General features: G+C 44.6%; 1 protein-coding gene across 1 annotated transcript; it reads left to right on the forward strand.

The window, feature by feature from the left end:
* Positions 1-354: 354 nt before the first annotated feature.
* On the forward strand, positions 355-10,323 carry rprd2a (regulation of nuclear pre-mRNA domain containing 2a). The gene is made up of 10 exons (XM_047604837.1): positions 355-812; positions 4,112-4,241; positions 4,376-4,527; positions 4,636-4,688; positions 4,779-4,905; positions 5,114-5,289; positions 5,730-6,072; positions 6,500-6,691; positions 7,364-7,549; positions 7,645-10,323. The coding sequence occupies exons 1-10, from the start codon at positions 638-640 to the stop codon at positions 9,396-9,398; spliced, it is 3,288 nt and encodes a 1,095-aa protein (XP_047460793.1). The 5' UTR covers positions 355-637; the 3' UTR covers positions 9,399-10,323.
* Positions 10,324-13,483: the final 3,160 nt, after the last annotated feature.

Below are 13,483 nucleotides of genomic sequence, written 5' to 3' on the forward strand. Positions count from 1 at the left end.
TTATGTGTTATATGTATAGTATGTTACAGGGGCGGCGCTAGGGTGAGAGCTTTAGAGTTGCTTTAATGTCAAAGTACTGTGTCACAAAGCTATCTGTGTCACAAGGCTATCATATCATCATGTCATCTTATCATACACAGACTTAAAAAAAATAAAATAAAACAAAAATTCGTAATTGTTATTTTTAGTGGTGCTGGGCCCCTTAAAATGGACTGGACACGCCTGTGGTATATTATATAATACAGCACTATAATTTACTATTGACACTCAGCAGGTGGCGCTAATTATTATTAACTTCCATGACGCTAGGTGGCGCTAATCATTATTAACTTCCGGTACACTAGATGGCGCCACAATCGCGTCGTGTTTGCGGAAGTGCTCTTCATCACCCCACCAGCAACGAGTAAACAGACATACAGGATGTCGCTAAGTTTTAGCCTTTAATGACATTAACTATTAGCTCCACGTGGGCAGTTTGTAAACAAGCAAATCAACTGGCAACGGTGCAGAAAAAAATATTTAGGCATTGTAAACATCGCAGCGGGAGATGAATGCGCTACGTGAACCTAGCATGCTAAGCTAAGTGCTAGCCTCGGCTAAGTTCATTTGCCTCTGGGGTGATAGGGATCCGCCGGACATGGCAGCGGGAGCAGGGGCTGCTTCTGGCGGCTCTCTGGAGTCCGCGTTGGAGAAGAAGTTTCAAGGCGTCACCAACACGATGGACTCCATTCAAGGGCTCTCAACGTGGTGCATCGACCACAAGAAGTATCACAGTCTGATTGTGCGACACTGGATGAAGTGTTTGAAGAAATGTGAGTAACCCGCTACACTGACAGGTGCTGCTCCAGCTTTAGCTTTGGGGTGGTTAAATACACCAGCTGCAGCCTTTTAAAGTGGCTGAAATAGATGTTTTCTTACAGCTTTTTACTTACGAACCGGTAGATTTGTCCTTAGCACCGGGAAACGTTGGAGTTTAAAACGTGCGCTCCTCCGAGGAGAGCCAGCAGCCAGTGAAGTAAAGTGCTTGTATGCCGACATTTTGGGTCTATTGGGACTGTTTCCAACCTAACTAAACACTGTTTTGCAAATGTAAATTAATGTTGACTCTTGTGCTGATCGGACAGTCTTTCATCCTTTGTTGCAGTTAAAGTGGATGCTCGTTTTTTGTGCCTTTATACCTGCCTTGCTGTATAAATAGTATTTCCATTATATTGAAGTGTCCCCCGCGGGACAAATTCAGTGTTCAACAGTTCCTTTTTTGACACTTTGATCACTTAGAAGTTTGGATTATCAGATCAGATTGTCTTGTGTGTTCATTTATTTATTTTGTGGCATTTACTAGTTTAGTTTACATTATCCTCTCAAGGTGTCTCTTCATAATTAAAGCCACGTTTCATCAATCTATAAAAAACGCGCTGACTACAGAGAATCCATGTCCATTACTAGTTGTTTTTGTAGAAATAATTAACTACACCCAACCCTGATTGTCTGTTGTCAGGGCCGCGATATACACTTGTTTTCTAATGAGAGTTGAGGATGGCTGTTGTTAAATTATAAACAATCCCATCTTTTCAAACCAGGTTGATGAATTGTGTTGCAGTCTGTTGATCGCTGAGTTTCTATCTAATGAAATTATTTAATTTGCCCTCAGGTGAGGTCTTAGCAGTTATTGTTGTCTCCGTCTGTTTGGATTGGTGTTTGTTTCTGGGTGTGGGAAAACATTTAGCAATGGATGATTGTGAGAAGTGATGATTGTGTTTGTTACTGGTCTGTTGTTGAGCGTTTAAATTTAACAGCAACAAACAGCAATAAATTGTGCTTCTCAGTCCACAGTTGCAGTAGAGTGGTTGTCTTTTGGCCTTAAATTGAGCGTTAATTCAGATATTTAACTTTGTGAGATTATTTCCTGAGTTCTTTTATGTTGTCAAACAACTTTAGAGTAAGTACATCCACCTGTTCTCTCTGTGTTATACTGTAATTGGCGTTTTGATGGACTTATGTCAGAGTAATCTGTGTCAGTCTTTGCTCTGACAACAGTGAATTGAATGTTATAGGCAGCTATTATAACAACTTGATTATTGCACTTATTCAAGTAAATAAACACATATAATATATGTATTAATATATCAGGATTGATTGAGTTGATAGTAAATGATTTAGATGAATTATTATGGACAAATGCTTAACTTGTTAATTGCTGACGTTCAAAGTGATGCTGTTTTTCTCTGTTTTTATCTCATTATAAACTAAATAGCAGGTTTGATTGAGCTAAACAAGCTATTTAAGGATATCACTTTGTCTCTGGGAAATGTTAATAACCTTTTCCAGTTAGTATTTTAGATGAAACTACGGAGAAACAGCTGGAATAAACGAATATACCAGGCAGGGATTAGAAGCTGTAGCGTGTTGTTCTGAAACTATCGCTGTGCTACTTTTCCATTTCCTTCCAGGCCTCAGCTCATGGTCTCAGCACAGTATTGATTGTTTTATTTATATTTGTATACAGTGAATTAAGAATAGCAGTAAAACACACGGACACAAAATACTTCAACTACACATTTTCTTTTTTTATTCTATAGCACTGGGGTTTGTTGTGACTGATGATGTGAATGTTTGTTGCCTTGTCTGTGTTTTTCGTTTTTTATCTGTCTTGTCTGCAGATAATGTTGTTGTTGACTGAGGTTACTTGAGCAACACCTCTAAAAACGACTTCTTCTTTTGTTTTTACTCCCATGCTTTGTGAATGTGTTGAAGTTTGTAAAAGCTCAGCTTCCACTTTGACTGGTTCTTTTTTGAGTTATTACAGCTTGATTTTAGTGTTTATGTCAGTGTTTGATTGCATTCCAGTTTTACTTAAATGTTAGTCTCCGAAAGCACCAAAGGGCAGTCGTCCACTTGCCTGTCATTAAATTGAGACTCACAAGACAACAGGCTTTAATTTACCCTGGACATAGGAAGTTAGTGAAAACCTTGTTTGCATCATCTATTTGCATCAGTTTGCCTTTGAGTATAAAATTAATGGCTGTTAGCTGAGATTTGACTCAGTGGTTCAGGTATATAAAAAATATAAATTCTCCGTATATTAGATCATTCACAGCAGTGCAGAAATGACATGACAAACTGTGTCTGTATTGCTCGTTATTGTGTCCTTATCATTTGATGTATTAACTTCTTGCAGAGTTTCTAAACACGTCGAGACCTAAGTCGACCACAGGAAGTTTGGTTCGGTTTATTCACTCGGTTTATTTCCCTTTGGGTGAGATTGTGCACGATGTCTTAGTTTTGTTTGTTTGGTTTTGTGGAGGACAAAAAAAAAAAAAATGTGCTCGCTCTGAAAGTCTGACAGTATTGATTTGGTGTCTGTTCCAGTACTATCTTGTTGACACTGATATCACACACACACTTGAATAAAACGATACCCTGTTCGTAAAAACAACAACAACTATAAATAGGTTTTTAGCTCTGTACGCTCCCTGCTTAGATCTTACAAACATAAATGGCATCAAAGGTCTTAATATGTATAAAGTCACGGTTCATAGTAGTTATTTGCTATTTACTCCATATTCTCTTTACGTGGATCAATAGATCCACATTTACAGCTTATAAGTAATTTAGATTCGTTTCTCATTTCTTATCAAACCACTCAAAACATTAGGTTCTCTTGTGAAAATAAACATTGTAATATGACACCCCTGCACTAAATCCTCCTTCATGACTGTTGTAATGTTCAGTTTATGTGGAAACAGTGTATGGTCATTTTGGAGGATGTAGTTTGTTGTGCCGTTAAACTGGATTCAATTAAAGTGTTTGTTATTTTGACATGTGGTTTTCAAACTAATAGAATCACGTGTCAGAACAACAGAATGCAACTATCTCAGATATTTTGAATAAATCCTTACTAGTCATTTGTTTAAGTTAAAGTAATGATTGGTTCCTGTGACAGATGCTCGTCAGTTTGACCTTTTATAGAGTAGGTGGTTGATCATTTAATAGTAAATCTAATCAATACGTTTAAGAGCTACGGATGCTGGCAAATATTTAAAAGATCGCCTCCCCTTGCAGAACATCTGCTTCCTAATTAACGTGACCGCCCCTCGTTTGTGCTTTTCAGCCGACGCCTCGCACAGACTCAACCTGCTGTACCTCGCCAACGACGTCATTCAGAACTGCAAGAGGAAAAATGCCATCGTTTATCGGACGGCCTTCGCCGAGGTGCTTCCAGAAGCCTTCCTGCTGGTCAAGTGAGTCACGTGTAGAGATGTAAATTCACAGAGGGGACAGTCCTCCTTTTGTTTGTCCTTGTCAAGCTCTGTGATTTCAAAGAGGATGCATCTTCAGCGTTCTTATTCTGTCGCACCCCCTCTCATTTCTCCAGCTCTGAGAGTAACCCCAAGGTGATTACATCGGTGGAGAGGATCCTGTCCATCTGGGAGGAGAGGGGAGTGTATTCAGGGACACTCATTTCTGAGCTCAGAGGCGTGTTAGACAAAGAGGAGTCCCCTCCCGAGACACCCGTGGAGCAGAAAAGTGAGCACACCTATTATTTATTTATTTATTATTTATTTTATCAGACATAATCTCAGCCCAAGACATGGTGAGTTTTGTTAATTTCCCTTCTTATTTTTTTTTTTAAAGCTCCGGTTGAGGTCAAAGCGGATCTTCGGTCCAAGATCGTCGCTGAGTTTGTGGTAAGCAAGATGATCAGTCTTCCTCCGTTTGTCCTTGACTCAAATGTAGCATTTACCTGATGTTCTGAGTGGCTGCTCCCTCTGCTTTAGCCCCAGGCGCTAATCGACCAACTGTCCAAGTACAAGAAGTCTCTGCAGGAGGTTGACCTCCGAGAAAAACAGCTGGCAGCTATGAGGGTCGACATCTGCAGTTCTGACGCCCTGAAGAGGCTCAAAGGTGCCTGTTTGAATCTTCTTTTATTGCTTAACCTCGTGTAGCACACACACACACACACACACACACACACACACACACACACACACACACACACACACACACACACACACAGACACTAAGAGGTCGTGGCTTTAAGAGAAGCAAAGTTTCCGCTGTGTCTTTCTCACAGTTCCTCACAAATTCCTCCGTGCGTGTTCGGCTTTCGCAGATAAAGCAGGGGGGAAAAAATTCTCCAAGGACTTTGAGGAAGGAAGCGCGCAGCTGCAGGAGTTTGTGAAGTTCTTCGACAGACAGAGCAAGACGGGACCTGCGCTCCTGGAGGCCCTCAGCAACGCGGACATCTTCTACGAGATGCAGTACAAGGAGGTCAAGATTGTTGCTAATGTAAGTGTTTGATTGCACGGTGGGCGACACAAGACCAGTGATGTACTTTTGATTGACATGATGCAAACACACGTCCCTAAGCATCCCTGGCTTTGGTTACTGCTACATTCACAGTGATGTTGGTAGTAGGCTTGGAGCACAGATAGAGCGGTGGTGTTGTTGATGACACTTTCTTTCCCCATAGAGAGTTATAGTGGAAAAAACAGCCTAGAATAGAGGGTTACCTAGGCAACCCCTGGACAAGGCTTTACCTCAGCATATAGTTAGGTAGACAATAATACTGGACCAGTGTATGTATATGACAAAAAAAAGTGTTTGATGGCATTTATTTCATAAAAGCTCTTTGTATACTAATAATCAAGCTTTATTCCCAGCAGATGGTGCCGTTTTTTTCATGTTTCGTTTCATTAATTAAAACTCCCTTCGAATCTTCTCCCAAGGCCTACCAGACGTTCGCCAACCGCGTGTCCCACCTGAAACGCAAGCTGGACACGCTGAAGGCCACCCTGCCGGACCTGGACGAGTCCCCCATCCCCTCGCCCTCCGCGGACGCGCCGTCTCCGACGGGCTCCGAGTCCCCATTCCACAACCTGGACCTGACGCACCCAGACCCGGACCTCGACGGCTCCGCCATGGACGACGAGGCCGAGCCGCCGGCCCCGAGCCCACTGTCCTCGCCGGGAGGATCCCCCAGTCGCTCGGAGGCCCTCGGGCAGGCCGACAACCGCATAGTGGAGGACATGGAGCTGTCGGAGGATGAGATGGAGGGCGGTGGCATCATAGGTAAGGACCGTGTTCGTGTGCAGGGACAGAGCTAGTTGAATGTACTCGCCCTGTAAGAGTGTAAAATGCAGATTTCCTTTATCTGTTGAGCATTGTGGCGTTGTCGCTATTGTCGCATGAAATACAACTTTGTAACACCCTGCGAGCGCTTATTAACTGTCAACATAAATCCAGCTTTATAAGCCACAGGTGTTTTTAAGAGGAACTCTCTGATGTCACACTGTGTCAATATTTTCAGCAGCACATTCCTCTCCGCTGATTCATCACTTAATGCCCTTCTCCCCGCCGAAAAACCATCAGTAACACAATTACCGCGCGGCCCAAAAGCGAATATAAAACGAACGCGTCACCTCTGTGTCACCGCGTTGACGACTCGCCCGTCCAGACTCCCCTCTCACTGCTTTCACTGTCACGTTTCTGTGCTCAGTTGAGGAGCAGATGGAATCTGCCCGTCACCCCGAGGTGTCCACTCCGCTGCCTGCAAAAAGTGAGCCATCAGTGGCAGCCGAACAGCCCGTCGCAAAGGCCGCGGCCCCCGCAGCCGCTCCTGCAGCGGCTGTCGATATGGGTAAAATTGGCTCCATCCTCAACAGTTTAAGCTCAGTCACGAAGAACACAGGTGAGTGCTGGTGCTTAATCTGACGATGAAGTGTTGCGTTAAGAGTCTTAATCTGACAACACTGCGTCTCTTTTTAAGATTCAACTCGTGTTTATTATTTTCACTGTGCTACATACGCTGATCCGGCATAACATTATGACCATGGACAGATGAAGTATATAACATTGATGATCTTATGACAATACATTGTTCTGCTGGGAAACTTTTGCACCTGGCATTCACGTGCATGTTATTTAGACATGTAACACCGAGCTAGACCAGACCAGCCCCCCCCCCACCCCATCCCACCCCACCCCATAGCAATGACACTCCTTGATGGCTGCAGCCTGATGCAGACACACACATAAAAATGGTTTAGGACCAATTAAAAAAAGAAGAACAGCACAAGGTGTTGACCTGGCCTCCAAATTCTCTAGATCCCAAACTGATCAAGTATCTGTGGGATGAGGCCCCTCCCCTCAGCATGTTACACCACAGCATGTGACACCACAGGAGACTCTCAGAATGTCCATGTCCATTCTCTGATGAGTTGCAACTGTTTTGGAGACACTAGATAGACCTACAGCACGTGGTCATGATGTTATGTCTGATCGCTGTTTGAAGTCCCATATCTCATACAGTAACAGCGAAGGTTTGAGTAGTTAACCACAGATTTGTGCTATAATTAAATAGGACCAGTACTGGAGGATCCTCCTAAAGCTGCTCCTGCTGCTACCTCCTCAATGAAGACCGTACCTGCAGCACCTGTGGCTTCCCAGGATGCAAGCTCACTGGTCAAACTCCTCTCCAAGGTGGACGTGAGTCCCGCAGATCTCCTCAGTGCTCTGTCCAAAGTCCAGGGCCAAAGCAGCATCGAGGGTGAGAACACGGAGTCAAACTGTGTATTTGTCACACATTAACAGCTGCACTCGAGACTCAAAATAACGCTGTGTGTTCTTCCTTTTATCATTCAGGCATCACGTCTCTTCTGAGCAGTTCAGCTGCTAATGTTACCACAGATTCCTCCAGCACAGACAAGATCCTTCCCTCTTCTTCACCCCCGTCGGTGTCAGAGGTGCCCTCTCAGAGCGCGCCTCTCTCCTCGGTTCCACCTGTGCCTTTTTCATCCAGCTCTACCGCGAGGCAGAGCTCGGCCACCCAGGCGCCCACACAGACTTCCAACGCAGCCTCCGCTCTGGTCCAGGCTCTTCACAGAGACATGGATTTGACAGCGGAGACGGACCCATCTGTGTCCTCTAAGAGTCTAGAATCTAAAATCCACAACTTCCTGCAGGGGAACACTGCATTTAATGCGTTTGACCTGGGTTTCCCGAGAAACCCGGCTCTGGGAGGGGACAGTCTCAGCCCAGTCACTGGTGCAGACACCCAGGGTGGGACACCGGTGCGGGATGAAGGGGGTGGCACCCCGACTCAAGATGAGATCATGGACAAGCCAGCGGTGGTCCAGTTTGCCTCCAACAGGAATCAGCTATCTGCTGGTGAAACTGCGAAGATGACGCCCGTCGCATACCAGAATAGCACCCAGCAGAACAATCTACATCTGCAAACTCACTTGCAGCCAGCTGTGTCTCAGAACGGGCAGCCGCCGTACCCTTATGGCAAACAGGACATGTCAGAGCGTGGGATTACCGCGCCAGCTGCACATTACCATCAGATTTCTGCACAAGCGCAAGGGCCCGTGCCTGGAGAAAGAGCCCCAGGCAGCGCCAGTAGCGCGCAGACGGCCGAGAGCTTTCAGGGTTCGAGTGAAAGGAGTTGGTTTGGGGACACTTTCCCAGGGGGGAGCTCTCAGCAGCCCGGCGGCTACCACGTACCTGCGGGGGCTAGGGAAAACCAGACATCAGGGCATTATCCGTACCAGTCGGAGCCAATTCAGAAGCCTCGAGGGATGGCCTCCCTGCACGGGGCTCGCGGACCTTCTCCTTTCTTTACAAACGCCCTTCCTCCTGTTCCAAAGCTACCCCCTCCCCCTCCATCTCATGGCTTTGACGGCCACCCATCCTCGATCGGTAGCGCGATGGTTCCTCCAGAGCAGCAGCAGCAGCAGCAGCAGCAGCCGTTTCCTGGGGCGGATTCGAGGGACAGCATTAGGGCGAGAGTGGACAGTGTCCTCAGTGGGTTAGTGGTCCACGACCATCAGCACAAGTCCTCGTTTCATCCATATGACAGTGACCAACATCACCCACGGCACCCGCCTGAGGATTTACACCCTCACCCGGACGACCTGCATTACCAGGAAGACCCCGAGCGTTACCACAATGACCCCCATCAGCGTGACCCCGCTTACTTCCAGGAAGAGCCTTACCACCATCCAGATGATTCATACTACGGCCCGGACAGTCCTCAGCACCCCTACCCCAGAGGTCAGGGAGGCCAGGGGCGCCTCACGCCCCCACTCTCACCCTCAGAGGACGGTTACTACGGCCACGACGTACAGCAGCAGCAGCAGCAGCAGCAGCACAACGCCCCGCCTCCGCACTACGCTCCGAGGAGACCGCCACCGTACCACGAAATGCGCCACCCCGGTCCAAGACCTCCGCTTCGGCCTCCCCACCCTTCACACTTCCCGCGCCCCAGGGGACCCCCGCGCCCGCCGTTCCTCCGCTTCCACGGCCCCGATCCGAGGTTAAGGGGCAAGCGTCCGGGTCCAAGAGGAGGCGGTCCAATGTTTCCCATGAAAAGACCCTTTCTACCCCCGCGATACTGACTGAACGCTTTTTAGCCGTTCATGAAAGAAGCTGCTGCAGACTGTTGCTCGTCCGCACCCCGAAAAACGTTGCGGATGTGGGGTGGACGAAGGCGCAGACATGGCGCGGGCTTCAGAATACAAAGTTAGACTGTTAGAAGAATTATCAGCGATCAAAAGCTACCAGAAGATGGTGGTAGACGGCGGAGGCTAGCAGATGTTCCGAGGCTTGAGGAGGCAACACCGAGAGACATAAAGAAGTCAGTGAGAGGGCTCCCGAGCTGAAGAGAGAAGACGGAAGATTAAAGAAAATAAGAGGTGGATATATATAATTCACTACTTGTGTTATTTGCTCCAGTATGAATCATTAAATATGTAATTAAGCGTCAGTTAGAAATAGGTCGGAGTGTGTGCATGGTATGCGCGCGTGCATGCAGTCAAGTGTTAAGTCAAACTTTTCCTCCAAGTTGAATTCGAAGATTAGTTATTTTTGCTAAGAAGGAAACAGAAGAAGGTAGTTGTTTAGTTTTTTCAGCGAGCACTTTTGACTGCTTCTCTTAAAATATCAGCACGTTTTTGGTAAAGCCTCAATTTAAAGTTCGCTTTGAGTAAGAAAAACTGACCGTGTGTTTCAGAGGTTCTGTTTCTTATACGTATACAGGGGGGAAATCATTTTCCTCCTAGTTCCATCACCGAATGTTTTATTTGTGAAGCGATTCGCTCGATCCCCGCCGTTTGGCTCTACGTCTCGTTAAGTTCCTTGAATGAGAGCGGCACAAGTCCAGACAAAGGCAGAGAGAAAGAGACAGAGAGAGGTGTGAGTTATTTTTTTTTCCCAGCCTCCAACGCCGACGCAGAAGATGTGCATTTCTGGCCGGAAAGGAAGATGATCGCCTTCAGTTTTGTTCCTTTGTACTGACTAATAAAAATCTGAGTTTGAAAAAAATGTGTTGTTTTATTTCTTCTCTGTCCGTCTGTACATCACAGTTGCGACTAAACCAGGACTTTACATATACACTCAATGCAGAATTTAGTGCATTTTGTTGTTTCACTGCTTTAATTCTCTCAGATACAACTTTTAAGACGTTTAAATATTTGTTTGGTCTAAAATAGATGTAACCACAGTATTAGAGATAACAGCAAAGATTTAAACTCTAACTTGGGTACATTTTCTATATGGATATAATAACATTTGGGTATTTGCTGTTCATGCTAATGGAAGACGCAGTTTATATTTTGACTAGAACAAAAGATGATCCCTGCTTTAAATAAATTAGGCCCGCTTGTGCGCCGCTATTGTTGATAGTCATATATTTGTTTAATTTAATCTACGTGTGTTTCTTAGCGTGGTCTCGCTTCGTTCGGTTTGTTAGTATGAAAACACTGGGCTGTGTTTTAAATTTGTCTGGGGACAAGTAGTTCGTGTTTACCTAAGACCGCTATTTTCCATTCCTTACCTTGCTCGCTAATCTAGTCGCGTTAGAAAATTATTTACTTTAGTTTACATTCTTACAAGCAGAAAAACTGTTCCCCTTGAGCTGTTATAATCTGTCAAGTCTATTTATATGAAGGTTGCCTCGCCTCAGCAAACACTTTAAGGACCAACTTAGAGTCTCTGGTGATGTGAGGAGCATGTTTCCAGACATTGGTGTCCTCTTGGGAATGTCTCATGTCACAGTGGAAGCTATCTGCTTCTGTACCTTTTTATTTAAAGACGCAGATGTGAGGGTCAAGGTGATCAGAGGGGAAAACTAATTTGACTTGACACAGGCAGGGCTTCAGCACGAGTTTAAAATACGGAATGGTGATTAGCAAGACAGTTAAAGAAAAAGTAAGGAGGGGTTTTACTGCTTCATTGGCAAACGCGTTTTTTTTTTAACCTTAACTAAACACTATATTAATCTAATTAAGTGATAGATCTCGGTGTGTAATCTTTAACTTTTATTTATTTATTAATATGCTATAGTGCGACAGCTCTTAGCCTCGACGTGCTTGACTTCCTGATACCTTTCGCCTAAAACTAGTCCGAATTAAGATATATTTATGTAAGTCTCGTGCAGGGAAAAGAGCGTCGATTATAATGAGAAATACGCGTTTTGAACAAAAGAGAGAAAAAAAATTTTGAGTGATCCGTCAAATGAAAAAGCAGTTCCATCGGACCTGCTCGCGCATAATTACGCACGGCCAAAGCGGCGTCAGTTTAATGTCGAGGTAAAGGTGCGCGCAGAGATAACGACTGGTTTAAAATAGCTCAGGTGCGCCAGATGTCAGCAGATGTTTCCGGGATTTCACTTTATTTGGCTGCTGCTTTGTTAAAGGAGGAGCAGCAGCCGTGGCATTAAAAATGGATCAAATAGATGAATTATGTAGCTAGTTTCATTTTCTATGTTTATTCGGACTCGTTCATCTCTTTGTGCAAAAAAAAAATAAATAAAATAAATAAATAAATCTAAAGCCCGCCGTGGTTATTAATTTATTAATTTATCTGTGCATGAGATGAGAAAGTGACTAATAATGTGTATTGAGTGCACAGAGCTTCTTTCTCTTGAATTTTAACCTATTTCCTGTTTCCCCCCCTCCCTCCTGTTTTTCATCCTCAGGGACCCAGAGCCACACTTTGATGTGTCTGATGTGATGGAAACCTTTTCCACATGTTAACTGATGGAAATGGAGGTGTGTGTGTGTGTGTGTGTGTGTGTGTGTGTGTGTGTGTGTGTGTGTGTGTGTGTGTGTGTGTGTGTGTGTGTGTGTGTGTGTGTGTGTGTGTGTGTGTGTGTTTTCTTTCTTTTTTTGATGTTGTGGTGGTTCTCTTTGAATCCTCCTGCACAGCTCCCAGTGATGGTTCTTCACGGGCCTTTCATGGTGGCTGTGCATGGCAGCAGCTGAGTAAGCTTCCAGTTTAATATCATCAGAAACTAAGTGCCACCAGCAGGAAATCAAATCAGTCAATACGAGCGGGGAGAAAATAAAATGCTGAAATTCTCCTTCTCTCTGTTTGCGTTTAGCTGTGTGTTTGTGTTTGAGAGGAAACACAGAAGGTTGGACGCGCTTGAGTAAGTACAACCAGGATTATTCACACATTAAACCCAAGTTGTTGTTTTTTTCTTTGTTTGTTTTATTAAATAAATATTGTTGATTAAGAAAAAATAAAGCTTAATGTTGTTGTTGTCTGTTTATTTTATTTGCAGCATCCTACAGCTCTCCCTGTAAAAAACTATTTGCTATCTCCACAAGGTCAGTTTCGAATCAAATAATCTCACTGGATAAGTTTAGTTCAGCCTAAGATGTAGGAGAACAACCATAATAGGGAACAGTTCAGTTCAGTTTATGCGAAAACGTTCTCCAAATTTGGAGATTCACTTTAAATATTCCTGCGAAAAGACAACCCAAGTACAGACAGAAATATCTTTATCTGGCTTTTACATTGCATCTGCATCTATCTAAGCATCATAATACAGTAATAATAAGCCAATAATTGAATTTTACTTAACTCTCCAAGTATTTATTTTAGGGCTTTAGCGTGTAATTTAAAGTATCTATGTACTATTTAAGGCACAAAACACATTTACATCCTCTGAAGTTAAGCTATAAGCAGAGAGGCTGCTTATAGGAGAACACTACTGGCATCGTGTGTGTTTGCAGTTTGTCACCAGATGTCGTTGTTGGTTACATTGTGAAACAAATAAGGCGAAAAAAATAAATAAATAAAAGCCATCCATTGTGAAATTGAAACACATCACGTCCCCCTTATATCGTCCGTGTATTCTTGATCAGCGCCAGATGAACCGAGTCCCTGCCACGCCTCCACCATAGGCTTATACTGTGAGGCTGAAGGGCGGAAGGCAGACAGGATTTAGCGGCTGATGGCAGATGGCAGTCTTAACATTAGAGACAAGCCGGGGAGATACTCTGCAGTTGGAAAAAAAGGAATTACTGCCGAGGCCACGGGGAGGTCTGCGCACAGAGGTTCGCTTTAAATAAACACCACGGTGCCATCGCTGAAGCCACGCAGGTCCAGATCGTGACTCCTTTGAAGTGTGGCCGTGTGCGCATGTCGGGTGTGTGCAGCCTGCTGTCATGTGGGCTCATTGTTTACATGCTGCCCA

This window comes from Mugil cephalus, chromosome 14 (genome assembly GCF_022458985.1).
Source record: "Mugil cephalus isolate CIBA_MC_2020 chromosome 14, CIBA_Mcephalus_1.1, whole genome shotgun sequence".
In the NCBI taxonomy this organism is placed as follows: Eukaryota; Metazoa; Chordata; class Actinopteri; order Mugiliformes; family Mugilidae; genus Mugil; species Mugil cephalus.

Bases quoted from the DNA above. Each gene is read 5' to 3' on its own strand.
- rprd2a (XM_047604837.1), top strand. From the start codon at position 638: ATGGCAGCGGGAGCAGGGGCTGCTTCTGGCGGCTCTCTGGAGTCCGCG. The intron at 4,242-4,375 runs GTGAGTCACGTG...TCATTTCTCCAG, and splicing joins GAAGCCTTCCTGCTGGTCAA to CTCTGAGAGTAACCCCAAGG. The intron at 4,906-5,113 runs GTGCCTGTTTGA...CGGCTTTCGCAG, and splicing joins CGCCCTGAAGAGGCTCAAAG to ATAAAGCAGGGGGGAAAAAA.